This window comes from Hippocampus bargibanti, linkage group LG04 (genome assembly GCF_051943395.1).
Source record: "Hippocampus bargibanti isolate YZ-2025 linkage group LG04, ASM5194339v1, whole genome shotgun sequence".
In the NCBI taxonomy this organism is placed as follows: Eukaryota; Metazoa; Chordata; class Actinopteri; order Syngnathiformes; family Syngnathidae; genus Hippocampus; species Hippocampus bargibanti.
In genome coordinates, this window is record NC_142737.1 from 32896218 (window position 1) to 32919471 (window position 23254).

Below are 23254 nucleotides of genomic sequence, written 5' to 3' on the forward strand. Positions count from 1 at the left end.
TGAACTGACAAATGTCATCACCGTACGCAAACGGCAACCAGAAGATAATTTAGCATTTGCGGCTGACTTAAACTGGATTTCCGCCATCGCATCTCCAACGATGAATGTTTTACGTTTGATCAAGCCTAATTGTGTCGCAATTTGTCGCTGGCTCCTGTTTTGTTGAAAAATTCCAAAAGACAAAATCAAATATGGCGGAACTTAGAACTATTTAACTCTGAGACGGTTGGATGAGAAATATTCCTACAGCATTTTAGATGCATCTTATCTTGTCTTCCTAAAAATGTTTAGTCGTCCTGCAAATTGAATAATTTCTGTTGAGATCTTCAGCGCTTTCGCGATGCATTTGGGAGAATAAAGAGTCGAGAAGGTCCTCTTGTTTAGATCATACAAGTAGGATATTTATTTGCCGAAGCACAGACAGCAACCACTGCGTTCATCGTCGTACGAGAAGTCAAAAAAAAAATAGACCCACAAACTGGCTTTTATCGCTGTCAAGTCACGTGATGTCCCGTCGTGGCTAGGTTGCCAGATCAGTTCAGTATTACAGCATTACATAAAATGAGGATACAATCTAACTTTCTCAACACCCCCACTTATACTCAGTTTGCTGTAATGTAAACCAAGATAAACAGAACAATGTGAACTCTGTCTTACACATGTGAACTCTGTCTTACACATTTCACATTTAAACACAATTGTTTGGTAGTCATCAATAATGAAATCACCATCCCATATGATTTTGATTACCTTGTCACTTCTTGACTCTTTGGCATACATACAATAATCACCTGGGTTTTGCTTATACTCATTATCGGTTAAATAATCATGTAAGACCTTGTTCCCGTTTCGGCCAGATTGCTTGAAACCGTAAAGTGATTTTTCTAGTTTGTAAACTAGACCATCATTCTTTTCTCCATTTTCCAGAGCTGCTTTTTGAAGCACCACTCTTATACCTGTTTGATTGGCTGTTGGTGAAAATGTCTCTCCATAGTCTATGTTTTTCACCTGGCTCTTGCCCTTTGCTACAAATCGTGCTTTATATTTGTCTCTGACAACCACATCACGTTTGATAGCATATACCCATTTACCCCCCACTGTTTTCTTGCCCGCTGGTAGGGTTGTTGCAGTAAATGTGTTGTCATTTAATGACTGAATTTCCTCATCCATGGCTTTTGCCCATTCTTGAGAATTATTTGATCTCATTGCCTCTGCATATGTTTGCGGAACACCACACACAGCTCTGTAACAGTAGTCTACTGTGGTGTGTGCCCCATCGTTATCGCTGTACTCAATCACAAAATCATCAAAGTGACTAGGTTTCTTTCTTTCCCTAGTAGGATACCTTCTATTTTCAGGTTCATCATTTGTGTCACTTTGTCGTGTGAGGTTATGTTCATTTGGCTCTGTGACTGCACTTTTGCGTGCATCCCTGTCTTGTACACATGACTCTTGGGCTCTTTTATTAGGCTCCTGAAAGACCTCACTAGTCTTAGGCTGTCTCATGCCGTAATATGTGTTTTCATCTGTTTCATTTGTCTGCGTCTCTTTCTCCACAGCTACCTTGTTCACAAACTTCACGAGCCTATGTTTTAGCACTCTATTTGTGTTTGAATTGTAAACCAGGTGTGCAGGGCTATATTTATCAAACCCCACAAAAAGTCCTGGATCACATTTGGGATCAAGCTTTCCCCTTTCCTGTCTGTATGTATAACATGAAGATCCAAATTTTTGCAGTTTGGATACATTAGGTTTCTTACCCGTTATCATCTGATAAGGAGTTTGCCCTGTACGCCTGCTAAAGCATCTGTTGCGTACATGTGCGGCCATTTGTAGTGCATAGTGCCAAAGCTCTCTTGGAAGCTTGCTTTCAACTAGCATACAATTTGCCATTTCAAGAAGAGTACGCCAGCCCCTCTCTGCTGTCCCGTTCTGGTGCGGCGAATAGGGCGCTGACATCTCATGTCTTATTTTGTTTTGCCTCATCAGTGTTTGGAAATCACTGCTTGTGTACTCTGTTCCTCCATCTGACCTCAAACGCTTGACTGTCCCATATGGGGATACATCTGCGAGGAACTTTTCTGTCGCTATTACCGTGTCGTTTTTCTTCTTTAGAAAATAGACAAACATTGCACCGGAGTAATCATCAGTAAATGATATTGCATATTTATGCCCATCAATAGATTCGGTGCGCATAGGGCCTGTAAGGTCAGTGTGTATCAGCTCGAGAGGATTCTCGACTCTTCTATCAGGATTCCTGCTTCTATTCTGAGTGAATTTCCCCTGAATACACACCTCACACTCTTGCTCAGGTTTACATGCTTTACCCTTAATCTGCATGCCATTAACCACATTCTGCAATTTAAGAATATCATCGTAATTGCAGTGGCCTAATACCTCGTGCCATTCTCGTATATCACGACACGTGTTACATTTGTCATTGGGCTTATTTTCAGTATGTAAGTAGTACAACTTTCCATACACATGTATACCATATTTTGTCCCACCTTTCGTAATCAGTGAATCTTTACCTTCTTTAAATATCACTGTTGCCCCGTTGGTGGTTGCCTTCTTTACAGAGAAAATGTCTTGGGGGTATGAAGGAATGTATAAAGCGTCTCTCAGCGTTGCTTTATGTCTTTGTCCTTTGATGTGAATCAAAGAGACCTCAGCATCTCCCCTTTTATGTGCGACTCCGCTGCATTGTGTGCCGTCCGCCAGCTCCACGCGGTGTCTTTCCGGTTTGAACGTGCTGTCGAAATTCTTGAACATGTTCACATCAGTGATGATATGCGAAGTGGCTCCTGTGTCCACCATCAATCCTCTCTCTCTGATGTCGCGACCCAACTGCTCCCTGGATCTGGCCTCGCCGTCCTTCATCTTGAGCACGATGTCGGTGTCGCCGTCTTCTGACGCTTTACTGGCGTCATCTCGTCTGTCCTTGTCCTTACGCCTGCACGTTGCGTCTTTATGTGTCTTGCTTTTGCAATGACTGCACCATGTCTTCTGTCGACATTCTCTTGCTATGTGGCCTTTGATACCACACTTGAAACACACTATGCTTGTGTCATCACTGTGCTGGTCACGGGTGTTGGTTTTGGTGGTTTGTCGTCCACTCAGACTCTGTGTCTTCATCACATTGTCCCCTGACTCAGTGTTCAATTTCTCAGTGGCTTCAAAACTCCGTAGCTTCGTCTTGAAATCTGCAAACTTGATTTCATCATTTGAATGCGCTACATGGATTGCAAATGGCTTGAAACTTGCTGGTAGTCCTTTTAACACCATGGCAACAAGTAGTCCATCTCCCAAAGTTTCACCTGCATTTCGGAGTGCTGTGATGGCGGTTTCGGCTTTGATGATATAGTCTGTAACACTTTCATCGTTCCTCTTTTGAAGCGACGTGAGCGTGGTGTACAGATTTATTATCCGCGGTTTTCCTTTCCCGGCATAATATTCTCTCAATATCTTCAAAGATTTTCTTCCATCATCAGGTGCATCTCTCATTATTAGTGAGAGGCTCTTGTCATCAAGCATATTTATCAATTCGGCATACGCATCGGCATTTTTCTCTGCATCCGTAGCCATATCGGAACTCGTCGCCGGCTCGCTTAGCACGGTCTTCTTTAGTCCCAATAAATGAAAATGTCCGAGCATTTTTGTTTCCCATATCTCGTACTTATCTTCATCTCCGTCGAATGCCAGTCGAAGGTGCCTGCTTGCCCTTCCTTGATCCATCTTGACCGCTGTTTAGCCGGTTAGCGATAGCCTCGTTTGCTCACCGCTCTTTCAAGTCTGGATACACTTCTGGCTTCACTTTATCTCCCAAACGTCTCCTGGGCCCATAACCTGTTGAGATCTTCAGCGCTTTCGCGATGCATTTGGGAGAATAAAGAGTCGAGAAGGTCCTCTTGTTTAGATCATACAAGTAGGATATTTATTTGCCGAAGCACAGACAGCAACCACTGCGTTCATCGTCGTACGAGAAGTCAAAAAAAAAATAGACCCACAAACTGGCTTTTATCGCTGTCAAGTCACGTGATGTCCCGTCGTGGCTAGGTTGCCAGATCAGTTCAGTATTACAGCATTACATAAAATGAGGATACAATCTAACTTTCTCAACAATTTCTCAACCACCATCCTGGCTTTGTTTGCGAATTGTTGCGGCTCACATAATCTGCATAAAAACCATAATGAAAAAAGTTAGTCATCATATTTTGCAAATCAATTTCCCCACTGGGAAACTAATAAAGGTAAATCCAATCAAACCAAATTTGTTATCGCTATCAAATTTAATATGTATATTGCATGCATGAATCATCTGTCCTTTGACTTCAGGGGAATGACAATTGTCAGGTCAAAACAAGCGTAATGATCATTTCACGATCATTATTTTAATAAATCTATAAACTGTTCTTTTACCAAAAGTCCCACGATTTCAACTGGTGAATCTCTATTAAGTAATTAATCACCAGCGAATCTAGCAACATTTACCTTGTCAATTTATTCCAGTTTGATATGGATGTCCATCAATCAGTGTAATTTACTTACCGTATTTTCACGACCAAAGGGCGCACGGTGTGAAAAGGCGCAGTCTCATTTATGTGTGCCATTTCTGTATTTAACATACACATTGAGCGCACCGGCTGTTTTATATACCGGTACACATCCTCTACTGCCATACGTACGACAGCCTCACAACAACACACAGGCATACAAGTGTGCGCATTTAAAAAAAAAACAGATCGGCAGCAAAACTGAGTTTGGTAGTGCTTTATTTATTAATTACAAAGTAATAACATTTTGTAATCATCACTCAATAGGGGTCGGCAAGGTAAAAAAGACTTGGTGGCTGATCGCTGTCATGTTTGTGTATGACGAGGTCCCTCGACTGGAGTGTCTTATTGTTATTTCTTTTATCATTAAAAAACACGAGTGGAAATTTTGGAAGTAATCTCGTCAAAGTCGGAGTGAGCCCACCTGGTGGGAAAATAACCAACGTGGAGCGGAGCAAAGCAGTTTCATAACGTTTTGTTGCCTGTTTTCATTTCATTTATTTCGTTTTTCAAACTTAAAAATATGTCCCTGCTTGAATCATTTTGTTCATTCTATTACCTCGTGCGTCAATAATAGCGTCAGTAATAAAAGACTACTTTTTTTACTACACCCTTCCACGTGTGGCTGATCCACGTTTGCCTTTGAGAAAACGGTCTCCCTCAAGCTGAGCATCACCCTGGGGCAGTTTCATCACACGCAATATGGCGCAGCCTCACACGTCTTAATGCGGTGAGGCGGATCTAGTTGCTGTCGTCGATTTGCGCGTTTCAAGGTGACGTCGACAGAGCGAGGTCAAAGTTCGGCGAGCAGACGGCGCTTCCAGCTTAAAACCAGACCGAACCTCGAGTCGTCGACATTTTGAAAGACTTAGTGAGGGAACGGCTGCCGACGAAATCTTCAGACTTTTCCAAGCGACCGTGGCTTCGTACGAGGAGCAACTTTGTCGAGGGAGCGACAAACCGCATTGGGGGCGGTTTGCAAGACCCGCATTGTGATACCCGTCGAAGGTTTGTCCGCCATATTTGGATCCAGCATTCGCGGGGTAACACACAACCCAACGCTTTATTTTGTTGAAACGGCAGCCAACAATCTTCTGGTTATAGCAGTGGTCAGACGCCGGACGTCTGAATTTGAATCGGAAGACGTCGATTCGCTGTGCTTTCATTTGAACGGACAAACAACACTGAACATATCGACGATTTTGTTTCTTTTGCAGTTGAGAGAAGAATGATGTCAAACTCTGCCCCATCTTGCCCCTCCACCATTTTCTAAATGTGTGAATTATTTCCTGTTTGTGTCCCAGCGAATGAGTCGTCAGGAAGAAGGTCCTGACATGAAATCGGGAAGCTCCGCTTTGGAGTATCCACAAGTCCCCCAGATCAAAAAGGAAGAGGGGGTGGTCGATGTTAGCAGTTTGCCGCAAGATGGCGTCTCCGAGGAGAGTGACAACGACCGACTTCCACCACCCAAGTGGTCACAGCTTAATCCCTGCGGTCCGAGCCGAGATCGTCACGGGACGCCCCCCTCGGGGCATCACACAGAAGAAGCTTTGGGGAGCGCCGCCGATTGTGAAGGTAATGATGACATGTTGCGCTCGACATTCTGGCAGCAGTCCTCGTGTTTGCAACAGTAACCAAAATGGTAGCTTTTCGTAGCCATTGCAAATACTCATGAGACAATATTGATGCACAGCCGAGTCAATCATTGGTCTGGGAACTCGACAAACATTTGATTCTGCGCATGCTCTTAAAAATACTTTACATTTTGCGGGTATCACATGATTAGCTCGTTTCGCAGGTGACATCAATCGGTGAAATTACCTCAGTCATGTCTTTGCCTCACACGCACATACTCAACACTCCCACTCAAAGACATGTTCACAATTTCATGCCGCAAAAAAACATTGAAACAAGAAATACATTTTTGTAAAAATAAAAACATCCTACATACAGTAAAGTCGATAGTACTGCTTGTTACAATACTAGTTTCATTTCCCGGCAAATTTCCAGTCTTTTATGATATAATTAGTTCCGGTTACTACGATACCTGGTTTATTACGATCATCCGGTTACTACGACGTCCTTTTCATTCCCCGCCAGCCAATTTGGTCTGCTTATTTCGAGACAAAAGCCACTTAAAGGACAACCGACGTCTCCGGACAAGTTGTGTTCATAATTTGTAAAATGGCTTCAAATGACTTCTACTGAGCGTATTTTAATGAGATTCCACAGCATATAGCTATATTTTACGTTTTAAGAGTCGCGCTGAATATTCAGGAAGTCCTGTTTTTTAGTTGGCGACGAGTCCGTCCGTACATGATGTAACTAAAGGAACGCCCCTGACCGAAAAAAGACACATTGTAGCAGTCCTTCCATCACATCAATGTATTTTGCTGTACTTGTTTGGTCTGAAAACTTGTGTTGCACCCAAAAACTGACAGAAGAGGGCGGCCAAGCTCCATATAAGGAATTTATCAGCCTGTGGAAACGCAATACACTGTCATGTCTACAAGAGGTTGCCATTTTCCACCTCTTTTTGTGCTACATTTCCCGCCCCCAGATACCTCAAAATGGCACGGAATAAATTCTTTAATTGATTGCAAACATGTATGCTTTCCTCTTCAGAACTATTTGAATCATATTCATAACTGGATGTGTAACAAGCAAGCATATTCTCAGACTCTGAAGCCATTGTTTTGATTCTCCAGCAATGCAAGACGTCTTGGTGTGACGTCGCGAACTGGGGGCGGGACTTTCTGAAAATGCCCAATTAGCAGCTCAATTTTTTGCAGATTTTGGACACTTGAAGTCATTTTTATTGGTGTTTTGCATTTAAATAAAAATATACTGTGTGATTTGGGTATTTTAGATGCTATAAAATGTTTTTCTGATGTCAGTGAAGAAACAAAAAAGTGACGTCGGTTGTCCTTTAAAGCCGAATTTGCTTCAGGATTTCAATACAGTACCAGCATTAGCGAAATCTGTATCTGTAACCCCGTTGGTCACGTGACCAACTTACGTGTGGCAGAGCTCACATCTTTCATGACTGCTGCAATAGCATCTTAAACAAACTGTAGTCTTCTTATATACAGTTGTTCAACACCAATTTCAACCATGGGGAAATGTAAGAATTGTGATATCGGATTTTAAAAGATTTTAAAATCTTAGCGAAAGAACGTAGATGGTTTGAAAGGGGGGAAAAAGAAGCGATTCTTATAAAACAACAAAATCCTTCATTAAACCGGTCTGGTGGGGTGAGGTTCAATTTGGATCGTTCATACAATAGCCTGCACGTAAACGGGGGATCTTTGATATGGCATGTCATTTTATCATTGGGTTCATGGATTGCGTATCTAACATGCTTTTTGTACAGTAGTGAAGTGAAAAATAAATGTGTGCATAAAATAAAAACGTCTTTACACTTTTTTTAATTTCCTTTCAAAAATGCAACCAATGCAAAATCCTCACGTTCTATTCACACGAAACCACGAAAAAAACAGTGATTGTTGCAAGCGATAAAGATATCTGAATGCTACACAATTAAATACATGCATGAAAAACCAAAACTGCAACGTTTACATCACTTAATTTAAAGCAGATTCTTTACTTACAGACAGTGTAGGTGTTCAAATACCTGACATGTTTCGGCGACTACTTCCGCCTTCGTCAGAGTGTCACAGATGTTGTTGTGACGCGCCATTTTCAGCTGGTGTTGCTATGAGGGCGTGACCTACCTGTCAGATCTGACAGGCAAGCCACGCCCCCCGCTCGTCCCTCCAGGATACTGCTCCAGGAAGTAGAGAGCATGTAAGCTCCCTCAACCCTGTTGATGGTCCTTGGTCCTCGCTTCTGGATTTCAATGGCCTCCCTGATCCAGCGCTGATGTTTGTTGTCTTCGGTGCGGATGACTCTGGCCTTCTTCCAGTCCATGATGTGATTTTCTCTTTTGCAGTGGTCCGTGATGGCTGATTTATGGTGCTCCTGTTGTGCTTGTTCTTTTATTGCTCTTGTTTGGATTGTTGCTGTCTCCTTCTTGCACTCCTTCTTCTGCTCTTTTTTTCCTTGTATTGAAACTCCTTCATGTCTCCCCGATGTATGATTTATTGCATAATATCATATATCATATATAATAATACATTTCATATATTGAGTTGCATTTATTTTCCGGGTGTATTTTGTCCTTTGGGTGTACCAAGATCTGTCGGAGAGTTGTGTGTGGTTTGACCGGTGTGTTTATGTTGTGTTTCCTCAGTGCTCTTTGTATGCGTTCTGCGATCCCTCTCATGTATGGCAATGTTACCATTGCTCTGTGTTCTTGTTTGTTTGTTTGCTTTTTCTTTCTCCCCTGTCTTGTGTTGTTTTTGTTTTTGATCTGCTCTGCCTCTTTAGTTATTGCCCACTGAGGATATTGGCATTTTTGGAGTGCGTGTTGTATATGTTTTTCCTCCTGTGTTCTGTCCTCCGGGTCCGTGATCATTGTGGTGCGTTCATGTAATGTTGTGACGACTGACAACTTATGAATACTGGGGTGTTCAGATGTCCAAAGGAGATATTGGTCAGTATGTGTAGGTTTCCTGTGTACTTTTATTTTGATGTCCCCGTTGTCCGTGTGGTGTATGTTCAAGTCCAAGAAGGCGATGAATTGGTTTATTTCCTCTTCATAGGTGAACTTGATACTGCCTGTGGTGTCTATGGAGTTGAGGTGTTCCGTAAGCTGTTGTGTATGTCCTGTTTTGATTTTTTTTCCAGAATGTCGTCCACATACCGTTTCCATAGTGTTGGTTTGTATATTTCCGGGGCTGTTGAAAGCGCTTTCTGTTCCAGGTCCTCCATGAAGAACCCACACATGATGGCAGAGAGTGGGTCCCCCATGGCGAACCCTTCTTTTTGTCTGTATATGGTGTTTCTGAATTGGAAATATGTGGATGTGGCAATGAACTGAAGTAGCTGGGTTATGTCATGTGCTGTTAGATTTGTGCGTTTTTTGAGTGTCCTGTCTGCTTTTAGTCTGTCCTGTACTATCTGAATGGTGGCTTTGGTGGTGAAAAGTGAGATGACGTCATGTGATATGAACATTTCGTCTTTCTGTAATTTTATGATGGCGAGTTCTGTAGCGAGTTGCTTTGAGTTCTCGCAGTGTTGGTCCGTGTGTCCTAGTAATGGTTTTATTATTTCTGATAGTGCTTTTGAGAGGTTGTACGTGACTGATCCGATGCTGTCTACTATGGGGCGGAGGGGTGTATCTGGTTTGTGTATTTTTGGCGCGCCGTAAATCCTGGGGGTGATGTTTGCTGTGGGTACCAGGTGGTTGTACGACTCTTTGTTTATTTTATTTTCGTTTAATAGGGGTTTGAGTAGTGCTTTAAGTGCTTTTAACTGGTTTTTGTCCTGGGTTTTTTCACACCCTAATTCCGTTGCGGGAATGAATTCGTCGTATGGTATTTTTTGGGGGGTGACTGCGTAATTGAGACCTTTTGATAATATATGCTGCGTTCTGCTTGTGTGAGGTTGTGGCGTGACATGTTATGTATCCATTTATCTTTTGTCTGAAATGTGTTCGATTCAGACTTTTTCTTTTGCGTGATGAGTTTGTCTAATTTCCGTATGTGTCGGTTTTTGGTCGCGGTGAATTCCTGTTCGTGTATGTTGTGAAGATGTCCGTGTAGCGTTGTTTTTGTGTAATTGTCCAGGGGGAACCGGAGTTCGAATTGCTCCGTTTGCCGCTGTAGATCACTGCTAATGTTGTTGAGTTTGTTTGCTGTGCATCGTATTCGTTCTTTTATCAGTCATCCGCACCTTTTTGATGATCCTTTCCGCGTTCCTGGTTGGGATCGGGTTTTTAATCCTCAGACTGGCCAGTACGACTTCTTTTGAAGAATAAAGATATGTGCTCTGACTCAATCTCATCAGCAGCTCTCTTCATGTCATCACGGCCTCGATGTGGCGTGTCCCACTTTCTTTCCTCTCTTCTCGCCTGAGAAGCATGAGGACATGTCCTGGCCATATGCCCTCTTATATCACAGGTGTAACAGTCGACATCAGCCAGGTCCATTTTCCGTCCTCTCCCTCTCCCATGCGGTCTTGTAGTCCCGCTGGTTTTCATCACGTTGTCTCCGTCGGCACTCCGGTTACCTTTTCGATATTTTTCAGTACTCTCAAAACTTCATCGCTTAGTTTTGAACTCGCCAGAAGTCATACTTTTGTTAGTCTGGGTGACATGTACAACGAACGGTTTGTCAGAGTCAGGAAGCCCTTTTAGCACCATGGCTATCTGAAGTCCATCGCTAATGTGCTGGTCTCCTCTCCTTAATGATGTAAATACAGTCTCTGCTCGAATAACATAGTCCGTGACTGTTTCATAGCTGCCTTTTCGGAGTGAGGAAAGTTTACAATATAAACTCACCACCCGTGGTTTGTCCTTTCCGGCATAATGCCCACAGAGAATTTCCAGTGCTCTTCTTCCGTCACGTTTTGCGTACCTCATTACCACCGATAAGCTCTTATTGTCCAGACATTGCACCAACTCTGTATACGCCTCTCCATTTCTAGCCATATCTGCGGCGAGAGCTTCTTCACCGTCCTCCTATGTCCGGGACCCCCAAAATAACGTCTCTGAGGCCGCACAACTCAATGTGCGTGAGGAACCTCGTCTCCCAGAGTTTGTGTTTTTTCTCATCGCCGTTGAATTAAAAGCCTGAACCACCTTTGGCCTGTCGTGCTGGGCCCATAACCTGAAGCGCTGGACATTCCTGCAGCAGTCCTAGCGCTTAAACAATCACCAAGATAGTAGTTTACCTTAACGATGGCTAATATTCACTGGAGAGTAATGACGCACAGCCGTGTCAGTCATTGGTCTGGGAACTCAACAAACATTTATTCTGCACATGCTCATAAAAGGCATTACTCACATGATGAACTCGTTCACAGGTGACATCACTTTGGGAAATTACCCAAACATGACTTTGCCACACACACCATCAAACACACTCAACACTGCCCCCTTTGCTCCTCCATTTTCTTAATGTGTAAATTACGTCCTGCTTGTGTCCTCGCAGATGTGAATCAGCCGATTGGTCGCCGGGAAGAAGGTCCTGGCGTGAAATCGGGATTCTCCGCTTTGGAGTATCCACAAGTGCCCCAGATCAAAAAGGAAGAGGAGGAGGCCGATGTCAGCAGTTTGCCGCGAGATGGTGTCTCCGAGGAGAGTGACGAAGACCGACTTCCACCACCCAAGTGGTCAAAGCTTCATCCCGGCGGTCCGAGTGAAGATCACCGCTGGACGCCCACCTCGGCGCTTCACATAGAAGAAGCTTTGGGGAGCGCCGCCGATTGTGAAGGTAATGACATGTAGTCAAAAAAATGGCGGCTGTGACGTCAAGGCGCAAAAAAAAACATTTCCCGCCGCTCAATTCCTGGCATGTTTTAGGATCAAACCAAAAAAAAACATCGGATTTCGATGTGTATTCAAATCTTTAGAGAAGGAGAAAAAGGCCGATGTGAGCGTGTTTGTCCCGAAAAGCAAAGCGGGTGAAGACGAAGCACCCGAATGCTCTGATTGGTCGCCGCCAGACGACCACCTGGCGCCAATCTCAGGCGACGACGACACCGACGACGAAACGTGTCCGCGCTCTCCGAAAAAGGTCCCCGGCGAGAAAAGGTCCCGCAAACACCAAAAGTGTCCCTCCTCCAAGGAACTTTTCTGCTGCTCCCTTTGCGGTAAAAAATTCACTTACCATTCCCAATTGATGAGACACATAAAAAGCCACACGGGAGAAAAACCTTTTTGCTGCTCTGTTTGCGGCAAGGCCTTTTCTCAGAAGCACAACGTGGAGCTCCACGTGAGGAAGCACACGGGAGAAAAACCCTTCACTTGTTCCATTTGTGGCCGGTCCTTCTCTCATAAGGGAGCTATGGTCTCGCACTTGAGGACGCACACCGGCGAAAAACCCTTCCGATGCTCCACCTGCGGACGGACCTTCGCCCGAAAGGGAGCAGTGGTCAGGCACATGAGGAAGCACACCGGCGAAAAACCCTTCCGATGCTCCACTTGCGGCCGGACCTTTTCCCAAAAGGTAACAATGGTCTCGCACATGAGGACGCACACCGGCGAAAAACCCTTCCGATGCTCCACTTGCGGACGGACCTTCGCCCGAAAGGGAGCAATGGTCACGCACATGAGGATGCACACCGGCGAAAAACCCTTCCGATGCTCCACTTGCGGACGGACCTTTGCCCGAAAGGGAACGCTGGTCAAGCACATGCGAAGGCACACCGGCGAAAAACCCTTCCGATGCTCCACTTGCGGCCGGATCTTCGCCCGAAAGGGAAGAATGGTCTCACACATGCGAAGGCACACGGGAGAAAAACCCTTCGCATGCTCCACGGCAGCAGAATTTTCAAACTCGTAAGATGGATCTCTTTGCTGGGGTTGGTTGTGGACTTCTGAACCGAGTGCGGCTGTTTGATGCTCTTTCGGGCGAATCCAGTCATAAGTGTCGCGACAACCAAATCAACTGGAGAAAATAAGCTCATGAAGTTCTCGTCTGGTGTGCATCCAGTGCGCACAGCAAATGAATGAAAAACTAGTTCTCAAATTTGAAGTCCAATTTTGACATTTTGTTTGGGACTTTAGCAAGCATCATGCAACTTGGCATTCTTGACTTGCTTTCATGGGCCGAAGAAAATGATGTAGCGGGCCAGATTTGGCCCCCGGGCCTTTACTTTGACGCCTGTGCTCTGCCAGCTTGGTGGCTGATCTCTGTCATGTTTGTGTATGACAAGGTCCCTCGACTGGAGTGTGTTATTGTTCGTTCTTTTGTCATAAAAAAACATGAGTTGAAATTTCGGAAGTAATCTTGTCAAAGTAGGAGCGAGCCCACCTGGTGGGAAAATAATCAACGTGGAGCGGAGCAGAGCAGTTTCAAAACGTTTTGTTGCCTGTTTTCATTTCGTTTATTCAGTTTTTCAAACTTAAAAATATGTCCCTGCCTGAATCCTTTTGTTCATTCTATTCCCTCATGCGCCCAAAATAAAATGTTGCTTGCCTCTTCCACGTGTGGCTGATCCATGTTTGCCTTTGAGAAAAACGGCCTCGCTTAAGCTGAGCACCACCCCGGGGCAGTTCCGCCATACGCAATATGGCGGAGCCTCACACGTGTTACCGGAGCGGTGAGACGGATCAAGGCCCTCACGATTCTCGCGCGTTTCAATATGACGTCAACAATACGTGACCGGAGTTCGGCGAGAAAGACGCCGCTTCCAGCCTAAAACCAGAAAGAACCTGGAGTCGTCGACATGTTGAAAGAGTTGGTGAGGGAAAGGCTGCTTTCGGCCGCCGACGAAATCTTCGGACTGTTCCAAACGACCGTGGCTTCATACGAGGAGCAACTTTGTCGAGCGAAGGAGGAGAGCGAGCGACACCGACGACAACTAGAGGCGGTTTGCAAGACCCGGATTGTGATACGCCTTGAAGGTTTGTCCGCCATATTTGGATTCGGCATTCGCGGCGTTACAAACAAACCAACGCTTTATTTTGTTGAAACGGTAGTCCACAGTCTTCTGGTTAGATTGGGCCGGGCCGCACGAGACGCCGAACGTCCGAATTTGAATCGGAAGACGTCGATTCGCTGTGCTTTCATTTGAACGGGTGCGCTATCAAGACATTTGGACGGCCGCCATTTTGAATATGAATCGGAAGTTGTCGATTCGATGCACTTACTTTTGAATGGACAAACAACAGTTTTGGGTGGCTGCCATTTTAGATTTAGCTTTCAGCCAATTTGTTGCGATAGACATTCTGGCAGCAGTCCTAGCGTTTTAACAGTAACCAAAATGGTAACTTTTCGTAGCGATTGCAAATACGAGAGAAAAATAATGCGCAGCTGTGTCAATCATTAGTCAGGGAACTCAACATTTTATTCTGCGCATGCTCTTAAGAAAAAGACGAAAAACATCGAAACAAGAAATACATAGTTGTAAAAATAAAAATATCCTACATATTTGCAGCACTCTGCCAGCTTCAAAATATTCCCACTTCTCCAAACAAATTTCTCTTGAATCTTTTAAGTTTCACTTTTGTCACCGCCTTAGTAAAAACATCCGCAACCATGTTTTCTGTCTGCCAATATTTTATCGATATTTTCACTTCTGTGTTTGCAGACCGTTCAAAATGATATTTAGTATCTACGTGTTTGCTTTTCTGTCTACACACTGGGTTCTTGGACAAAGCTATTGCCGCCCTGATTGTCCTCATATTTTTCATATATTTTAGGAAATTTCCCTTCTCGCATCTGGAATCGAACTTCTTTTTGTCCTGTTTATGTACGTAACATTCACAGCCAAATATCTGCATATTAGAAAGGTTAGGTGTTTTTCCTGTAAAAACACGGTAAGGTGTCTGATGTAGCCGCTTACTGTAGCATCTGTTGCATATTTGAGCGGCCGTTTGTACAGCATATGTCCATAGTTCCTTGGGGAGGTTACTCTCCAACAGCATGCAACTAGACATTTTAAATAACGTTTTCCAACCTCTCTCGCCAGTTCCGTTTTGGTGAGGCAAGTAGGGTCCACTTGTCTCGTCTCTTATCCCATTCTTTCAGAATCAGAATCATCTTTATTGCCAAGTATGTAGAACACACAAGGAATTTGTTTCCGGTAGATCACGCTGCACTATTATCCTAAAAAAAAATTCAAAGAGGCACTGTACATTTCCATTTGCGCTACTGTTAGAGTTAATGTCTTGGGGGAAGAAGCTGTTTAAATGTCAGTGGGATCTGGTGCACATAGATCGGTAGCGCCTGCCTGAGGGGAGTAGCTGGAAAAGGTTGTGGGCAGGGTGCGGAGGGTCCAGTAGTTTTTTTTTTAGTTAGGATTCTTGCAGTATGCAAGTCCTGGAGAAAAAAATACCCACGTAGGGCGGTGCCAATGATTTTTTTTCTGCCGTCCTGTCCGTTGAAGTCGGATTTTGTCCATTTTTGTGGCGGCCCCGAACCAAACGGTGATGGGAGAACACAGGATGGATTCGATGACAGTCGTGTAGAAATGTTGTAGGACCTTCTGTCGCAGGCACACTTCTTTAGCAGCCTCAGGAAATACAGTGATACCTCGGTTCCAGGACCCTGTTCGAAAAGCGTTTTTTTTTTCTTTTTTTTTTTTCGAACACCGAAACCACCTCTTTACTCCTGTCACTTGCGAGTTGACAGCTGGGGAGGGGGGGGTTGCTTCTCCCGGCCGTTTTTCAATTGTCAATTCTCTAATCACGGACACGGGGCATTTATATGGTTCGCGATCACCTTGCCAATGCCGAATGATTGACTCAACACGCCACCGTACCTGGACTCTTCCTTCGATGCGCGAGTGTATCCGGCCCGAGGTATTTTCCTTGCGTCCCGTAAATGTATGTCATCTTCCAGGATTGCGTCATTTTGCACCCTCGTGTACCATTTGCTTTTTGGCGTAGTAAGCGGGTAACAAATCGCTACGAGCCACGTTGACTCCACTTTCTCTGAAGTACACTTATGAGTCAGGGTGTAATCCGACGCATGCTTCTGATTGGCTGCCGGTGCCGAGAATGCAAATTGCCAAACGAACGTTCGTTTGGCAAAATTTTTCGAGTCTTCGAACGTTCGTTTGGCAATTTGCATACTCGCACCGGCGGCCAATCAGACGCCTGCTTTGGACTATACCCTGACTCAAAAGTGTACTTCAGAAACCCGCTGAGAAAGTGGAGTCCTCGTAGTGTTAAGCAGGCAACACAACGCAAACGTTGCACGCGCGCACGCGACAACAGTGGGTCGGAGAGAGCGATACACCCGTGCGCCGCTCAGCTCCCCACCCTCGCGTGCGCACTCACGCGTGGTATTGGTTCGAACACCGATTGATGTTCGAACACCGAAGCAAGAATATCTCAAATATTTTGTTCGAACACCGATTTGTTCGAACAGTGAGGCGTTCGAGAACCGAGGTACCACTGTACGTTCTCTGTTGGGCCTTTCTCAGGATAGAGTTGGTGTTTACCTCCTACTTCATGTCCTGGGAGACTGTGATTCCCAGGAACTTGAAGGTCTCAACGGTTGACACGGGGCAGTTGGATAGTCAAGTCAAAGTCAGCTTTATTGTCAAATATGCTAATATGCATGACATACAGCACAGATGAAATTAATGTCCTCTCTGACCCAGCATGCAAGGCACTTATAACTTGGCTAAAAGACAGACAATACATGTCATTTCTGAATGTAAAATGAGGTAGTGTCGTCTGGATAGTGAAGTAGTGACGTATGTAAAGTGAGGTAGTGACATGTAAAGTGAGGAAGTGACGTAATGTAGTAATGCAAAAACAAGCAACAAGAAAGGGTTGAAGTGAGGGCTTGCAGAAAAAAAAACGAGAGGGTAGCTGTGGTGATGGATGTTTCCTGAAGTCCACGATCATCTCTACTGTCTTTCTAGGTAAACTCTGTGCTGTTGTCGCATCATATGCATTTTATTTTTCCATATGGGGCTACATCGGCTATGAATTTTTCTGTAGCCTTTGTCGTGTCGGCCTTTGCCCTAATAAAACATCAAAATTCATCCCACTGTGGTCATCAATAAATACTATTGAATATCTGTAGCCGTTTCTATCTGTCGATTCGATAGGACCCAACAGGTCTGTGTGCACTAGTTGTAGCACAACTGCACCTTCAGCATCTGCTTGTCTGTGTCAGCTCACCCTGTGTGCATATTTCACAGTTTTGATTAGGCTCACGTTTGCCTCTTAGAGACATCCCTTTAAGCAACTTTTCTAGTTTAGCAACATCTTCAAAATTACAATGACCAGGTATTTTGTGCCAGGTTTGGATATCATGACAACCATACGCTTCAACATTTTCATTTTCCATTGTGTTTAGATAATACATCCTACCATACACATCCATTTTGAATTTGGTCCCATCCTTGTGGACCAGCCAGTCATCATCGTCTTTGAAGCGGACCTCTGCTCCATTTGCTGTTGCTGCCTTGATGGAAAAGATGTTCTGCGGAAATGATGGGATGTAGAGTGCTTGCTTGAGTCCAGCAAGTAGACCTCGGCCTCTCCTCCCATCTTTGCCATCCCGCTCACCTTGGTTCCGTCTGCGAGCTCAATGATGTGGTCCTCGGGTTTGAAGTTCTTGTCGACTGTTTTGAACTTTGTGGCGTCGTTGACCATATGTGCTGTGGCGCCACTGTCGACCATGAAGCCTTTCTTGTTTCCACTTTGCGTCGGATGGTGTGTGAAAGACATGTGCTCTGAGTCAATCTCGTCAGCAGCCCTCTTCGTGTCGTCACGGCCTCGTCCTCGACCGTGTCGGCCTCAATGTGGCGTGTTCCACTTTCTTTCCTCTCGTCTCGCCTGGGAAGCATGAGGACATGTCCTGGCCATATGCCCTCTTTTACCGCAGGTGTAACACTTGACATACGCCAGGTCCATTTTCTTTCATCTCTCATGTGGTCTTGTAGTCCCGCTGGTTTTCATCACGTTGTCGCCGTCGGCACTCTGGTCACCTTTTCCATATTTTTCAGTCCTCTCAAAACTTCGTAGCTTAGTTCTAGACTCTAGACAGCATATGACTCTCCATTCTTAGCCATATCTTCGGCGTCAGTTTTTTCATTGTCCTCTTCAATGTCCGGGACGCCCAAAATAACGTCTCTGAGGCCGCGCAACTCCATGTGCACGAGGAACCTCGTCTCCTAGCGTTCGTAATTTTTCTCATTGCCGTTTAATAAAATAACCATAACATGTAGCGCTGGACATTCCTGCAGCAGTCCTAGCGCTTAAACAATCACCAAGATAGTAGTTTACCTTAACGATGGCTAATATTCACGGGAGAATAATGACGCACAGCCGTGTCAGTCATTGGTCTGGGAACGCAACAAACATTTATTCTTAACATGCTCATAAAAGGCATTACAACATCCGGGTCTCACATGATTAACTCGTTCGCAGGTGACATCACTTTGTAAAATTCCCCATCATGACTTTGCCACACACACACACCATCAAACACACTCAACACTGCCTCCTTTGCTCCTCCATCATTTTCTAAATGTGTAAGTTACGTCCTGCTTGTGTCCTCGCAGATGTGAATAAGCTGATCGGTCGTCGGGAAGAAGGTCCTGACATAAAATCGGGAAGCTTCGCTTTGGAGTATCCACAATTCCCCCAGATTAAAAAGGAAGAGGAGGAGGCCGATATCAGCAGTTTGCCGCAAGATGGCGTCTCCGAGGAGAGTGACGACGACCGACTTCCACCACCCAAGTGGTTAAAGCTTCATTCCGGCGGTCCGAGCGAAGATCGTCACGGGACGCCCCCATCGGGGAATCACACAGAAGAAGCTTTGGGGACCGCCGCCGATTGTGAAGGTAATGATGTAGTAAAAAAATGGCGGCTGTGACGTCGCAGGCGCAAAAAAACATTTCCCGCCGCTCAATTCCTGGCATGTTTTAGGATCAAACAAAAAAACAGTTTTGTTGTGTATTCAAATCTTTAGAGAAGGGGGAAAAGGCCGACGTGAGCGCGTTGGTCCCGACTGGCGGCTGCCCGAAAAGCAAAGCGGGTGAAGATGAAGCGCCCGAGTGGTCTGATTGGTCGCCGCCAGATGACCACCTGGCGCCAATATCAGACGACGACACAGACGACGAAAGGTGCCCGGGCTCTCCAAAAAAGGTTCCCGGCGAGAAAAGGTCCCACAAACACCAAAAGAGGCCCTCCCCCAAGGAACTTTTCCGCTGCTCCCGTTGTGGTAAAAAATTCACTTGCAATTCCCACTTGATGAGACACATGAAAAGCCACACGGGAGAAAAACCCTTTTGCTGCTCGGTTTGCGGCAAGGCCTTTTCTCAGAAGGGACACGTGGAGCTCCACATACGAAGGCACACGGGAGAAAAACCCTTCACTTGCTCCATTTGTGGCCGGTCCTTCACCCGAAAGGAAACGCTGGTCACGCACATGATGACGCACACCGGCGAAAAACCCTTCCGATGCTCCATTTGTGGCCGGCCCTTCTCCCAAAAGGGAACAATGGTCTCGCACATGAGGACGCACACCGGCGAAAAACCCTTCCGATGCTCCACTTGTGGCCGGACCTTCGTCCAAAGGTCGTCACTGGTCTCGCACATGCGAATGCACACGGGAGAAAAACCCTTCACTTGCTCCACTTGCGGACAGACCTTCGCCCGAAAGGGAATAATGGTCACGCACATGAGGACGCACACCGGCGAAAAACCCTTCCGATGCTCCACTTGCGGCCGGACATTCGCCCAAAAGCAAACGCTGGTCACGCACATGATGACACACACCGGTGAAAAACCCTTCACTTGCTCCTCTTGCGGCCGGACCTTCGTCCATAGGACGGCACTGGTCTTGCACATGCGAAAGCACACGGGAGAAAAGCCCAACGGTTGCTGAGTGTGCGGCGAAAGCTTTGTCGATACTTGCACAGCAAATGAATGAAAAACTACTTTTCGTATTTGAAGTCCAAAATAAAGACTGTGATTGTGGTTTACATGAGACAGTGTAAAATTTTGATTAGAATTTTTGTAAATTTTGACATTTTGGTTGGTTGGGACTTTAGTAAGCATCATGGAACTTGGCATTCTTGATTTGCGTTCATGGGCCAAATAAAATGATTTGGAAAACTGAAATTTGGAATTGTTTCAACTTTGATACTTCAAAAGCAGAATGTAGACTCCAAGGTTTTTTTCCGGGATTGTCGCGAGTTGCAAAGCAACGTCGACAGTAGTGATGGGAATTCCGGCTCCTTTCAGAAAGCCGGTTCTTTTGGCTCGCCTCACTAAAAAGATCTGGCTCTTTTGGCTCCCAAATGGCTCCTCAGTTTGTTTTTTGCTTAAATTAACTACCAAAAATTATCTAAATTATGTGAAAAATGAATTACTCGTGTAAAAAAATACACAATATCAAATATTTTATATGGCTTGGAGAGGAAGCAGTACCTTACATTGCAGGAGTTTCTGAAAAACTACAAAGCGTCCTTTGGCAACACAAAATTCCTACTTATTTCAAAACGATAAACACTTTTGTGACGTCCGCTCGAGGAGTGGTGACAGAACTCGAGGGATGCCGGAAGGTAGCGGGGATCGGATCCGAAATACACGGTGAAGACAGTGATTCAAATAGAGTCTTTACTGGGCAACATCGAACAACAGAACGTCGTGAACAAGGAAGGTAGTTGACCATAAACAGACCTGCGTGCGGAAGAGTGACGGGGGGGCTTCCAGAAATACTCCGACAACGACCGAACGTTAGGTGTGGCTTTTATAGCCAGAAGGCACAATTAAGGGAATGCGGAACAGGTGCGTGACCCGGGTAAGCCAGGAAGGGAGGGGCCCGCTCCCAGGAGCAGCGGAGGAGGAGACAGGAGGGGAGGGGCGCGCTACTGACGGCGACGACGATGTGACAGTGCCCCCCCCTCAACGGACGCCTCTTGGCGGCCCACATGATTTGGAGGGGTGAGCCGCATGGAATGCCCGGGTGAGCGATGGGTCGAGGATCCAGGAACGGGGGACCCACTGCCGTTCCTCTGGCCCATAGCCCTCTCAGTCGACCAGGTACTGCACTCCCCTGCGCATGCGCCTGGAGTCCAGTATCTCCTGCACGGTGTAGACCGGGCCGTCGTCCAACATCCGGGGTGGAGGTGGGGGGGCGTGCGTGGGGGCTAGGGTGCTGGTCGCCACTGGCTTGAGGAGGAAAACATGGAAGACCGGATGGATCCGCATCGTGGGTGGCAGCCGGAGCCTCACCGAGACCGGGCTGGGGATGGCCTCGATGGGGAAGGGACCTGTAAAGCGTGGGCCCAGTTTGGCCGACGTCCCGGCCAGCCGGAGGTCCCTCATGGACAGCCATACCTCCTGCCCGACCTGGTAGTTGGGTGCCTGTCGGCGACGACGGTCCGCGACTAGTTGGTTCCGGGACACCGTGCGCGACAGGGCGGCCCTGGTCTCCTTCCATACTCGATGGGCCCATCTCAGGTGGTGTTCATTGGACGGGACCTCCACCTGGCCTTCCTGGGTGGGGAACAGAGGCGGCTGATAACCACAGGCGGACATGAACGGGGACCGACCTGTGGCTGTGGAGACCAGGGTGTTGTGGGCGTACTCCACCCACGGTAAGTGGAGGGCCCACGACGCAGGACTTTGAAGGCAAACACACCGGAGGGCTGCCTCCAGGTCCTGGTTCTTCCTCTCCGTCTGGCCGTTGGTCTGGGGATGGTAGCCAGACGACAGGCTCGCCGACGCCCCGAGGGACCGACAGAAACGTTTCCATACCTTGGACACGAACTGCGGTCCCCGGTCCGACAGGATGTCCGTCGGAATCCCGTGGAGACGGACGATGTGGTTAACCAGGAGTTGAGCCGTCTCGACAGCAGACGGCAACCTGGTTAACGGGACGAAGTGGGCCGTCTTCGAGAAGTGGTCGACAACGGTGAGGACGACCATCTTGCCACGGCACGGCAGGACACCTGTGACAAAGTTGACGGAGATGTGGGACCAGGGTCGGGAGGGGACAGGTACTGGCTGGAGAAGTCCTGCCGGGGGTTGGTGGGAGGCCTTCCCATGAGCGCAGGCAGGGCACGCCTTCACAAACTCCATGACGTCCTTCCGGTACTCCGGCCATCAGAACTGCTGGGCAATGAGCTGGATCGTCCTGTTGACCCCTGGGTGACAGGCGACCCTGGAGGTGTGTCCCCAGAGTAGCACCTCGGTGCAGAGCGCAGGGGGGACGAACAGGCGATCCACCGGGCAACCCCTAGGGATGGGGTTACCCCCCCAGGGCTTCCTCTCAACCTCCCACCGCAGGGTGCCCAGGAAGTGTTGAGCCGGCAGGATGTTGGCGATGGTCTCCTCCTTCTCTGCCGGCTCGTGGATGCGAGATAGGGCGTCAGGCTTGGTGTTCTGCGACCCTGTGCAGTAGGTGAGAGTAAAGCGAAACCGCGTGAGGAAGATTGCCCATCGGACCTGCCACGAGTTGAGTCTCTTGGCGGACCGGATGGTGGCCAGGTTCTTATGGTTTGTATAAACTGTGAAGGGGTTTTTGGCCCCCTCAAGCCAGTGTCTCCACTCCTGTAGCGCCAGGATGACCGCCAACAGTTCCCGGTTCCCTACATCATAGTTGGCTTCTGCGGGGCTGAGCCGCCGGGGGTGCATGGGTGAAGTTTCTGGTCGGCAGGGGAATGCTGAGACAGGACCGCCCCCACTCCGGACTCGGATGCGTCGACCTCGACCGCGAACGTGAGGTCCGGGTCAGGATGACGTAGGACTGGGGGTTTCGAAAGGCTTGCCGGAGGCGGTTGAACACCCCCTCAGTGTCGAGTGACCACCTGAAGGGGACTTTGGTGGAAGTGAGGTTAGTGAGAGGGAGTGCCTTCTGACTATAACCCCGAATAAAGCGGCGGCAGAAATGGGCAAACCCCAGATACCGTTGGAGCTGTTTGCGCGTCCTCTGGGTTGGCCAATCTACCACCACTTTGGTTTTGGCGGGATCGGCCGGCCCGGAGCTGCCCCTGCTCCACAACAAACCCTAGAAAAGACAGAGAGCGGACATGGAACTCGCACTTCTCTGCCTTCACGTAGAGCCGGTTTTGCAGGAGCCGCGGCAGGACCCGTCGGACGTGCTGCCGGTGTTCTTCTGCAGATTTGGAGAAAATAAGAATGTCATCCAAATAAACAAA

At 46.8% G+C, this 23254-nt stretch overlaps 2 protein-coding genes across 2 annotated transcripts in view; one reads left to right on the forward strand and one right to left on the reverse strand.

Moving 5' to 3' along the window:
* LOC148899792 (uncharacterized) overlaps positions 1 to 23254 on the reverse strand; it is a 130591-nt gene that overhangs the window by 63320 nt on the left and 44017 nt on the right. The gene's annotated exons all lie outside the window — the stretch shown is intronic.
* Positions 5361 to 20019, forward strand: LOC148899798 (uncharacterized). Its single transcript, XM_088993737.1, is given in 7 exon segments — positions 5361 to 5596; positions 5858 to 6128; positions 11609 to 11890; positions 12030 to 12958; positions 13827 to 14025; positions 18648 to 18929; positions 19058 to 20019. Coding segments are annotated over 6 exon segments (2922 nt in total). The 5' UTR covers positions 5361 to 5596; positions 5858 to 5860.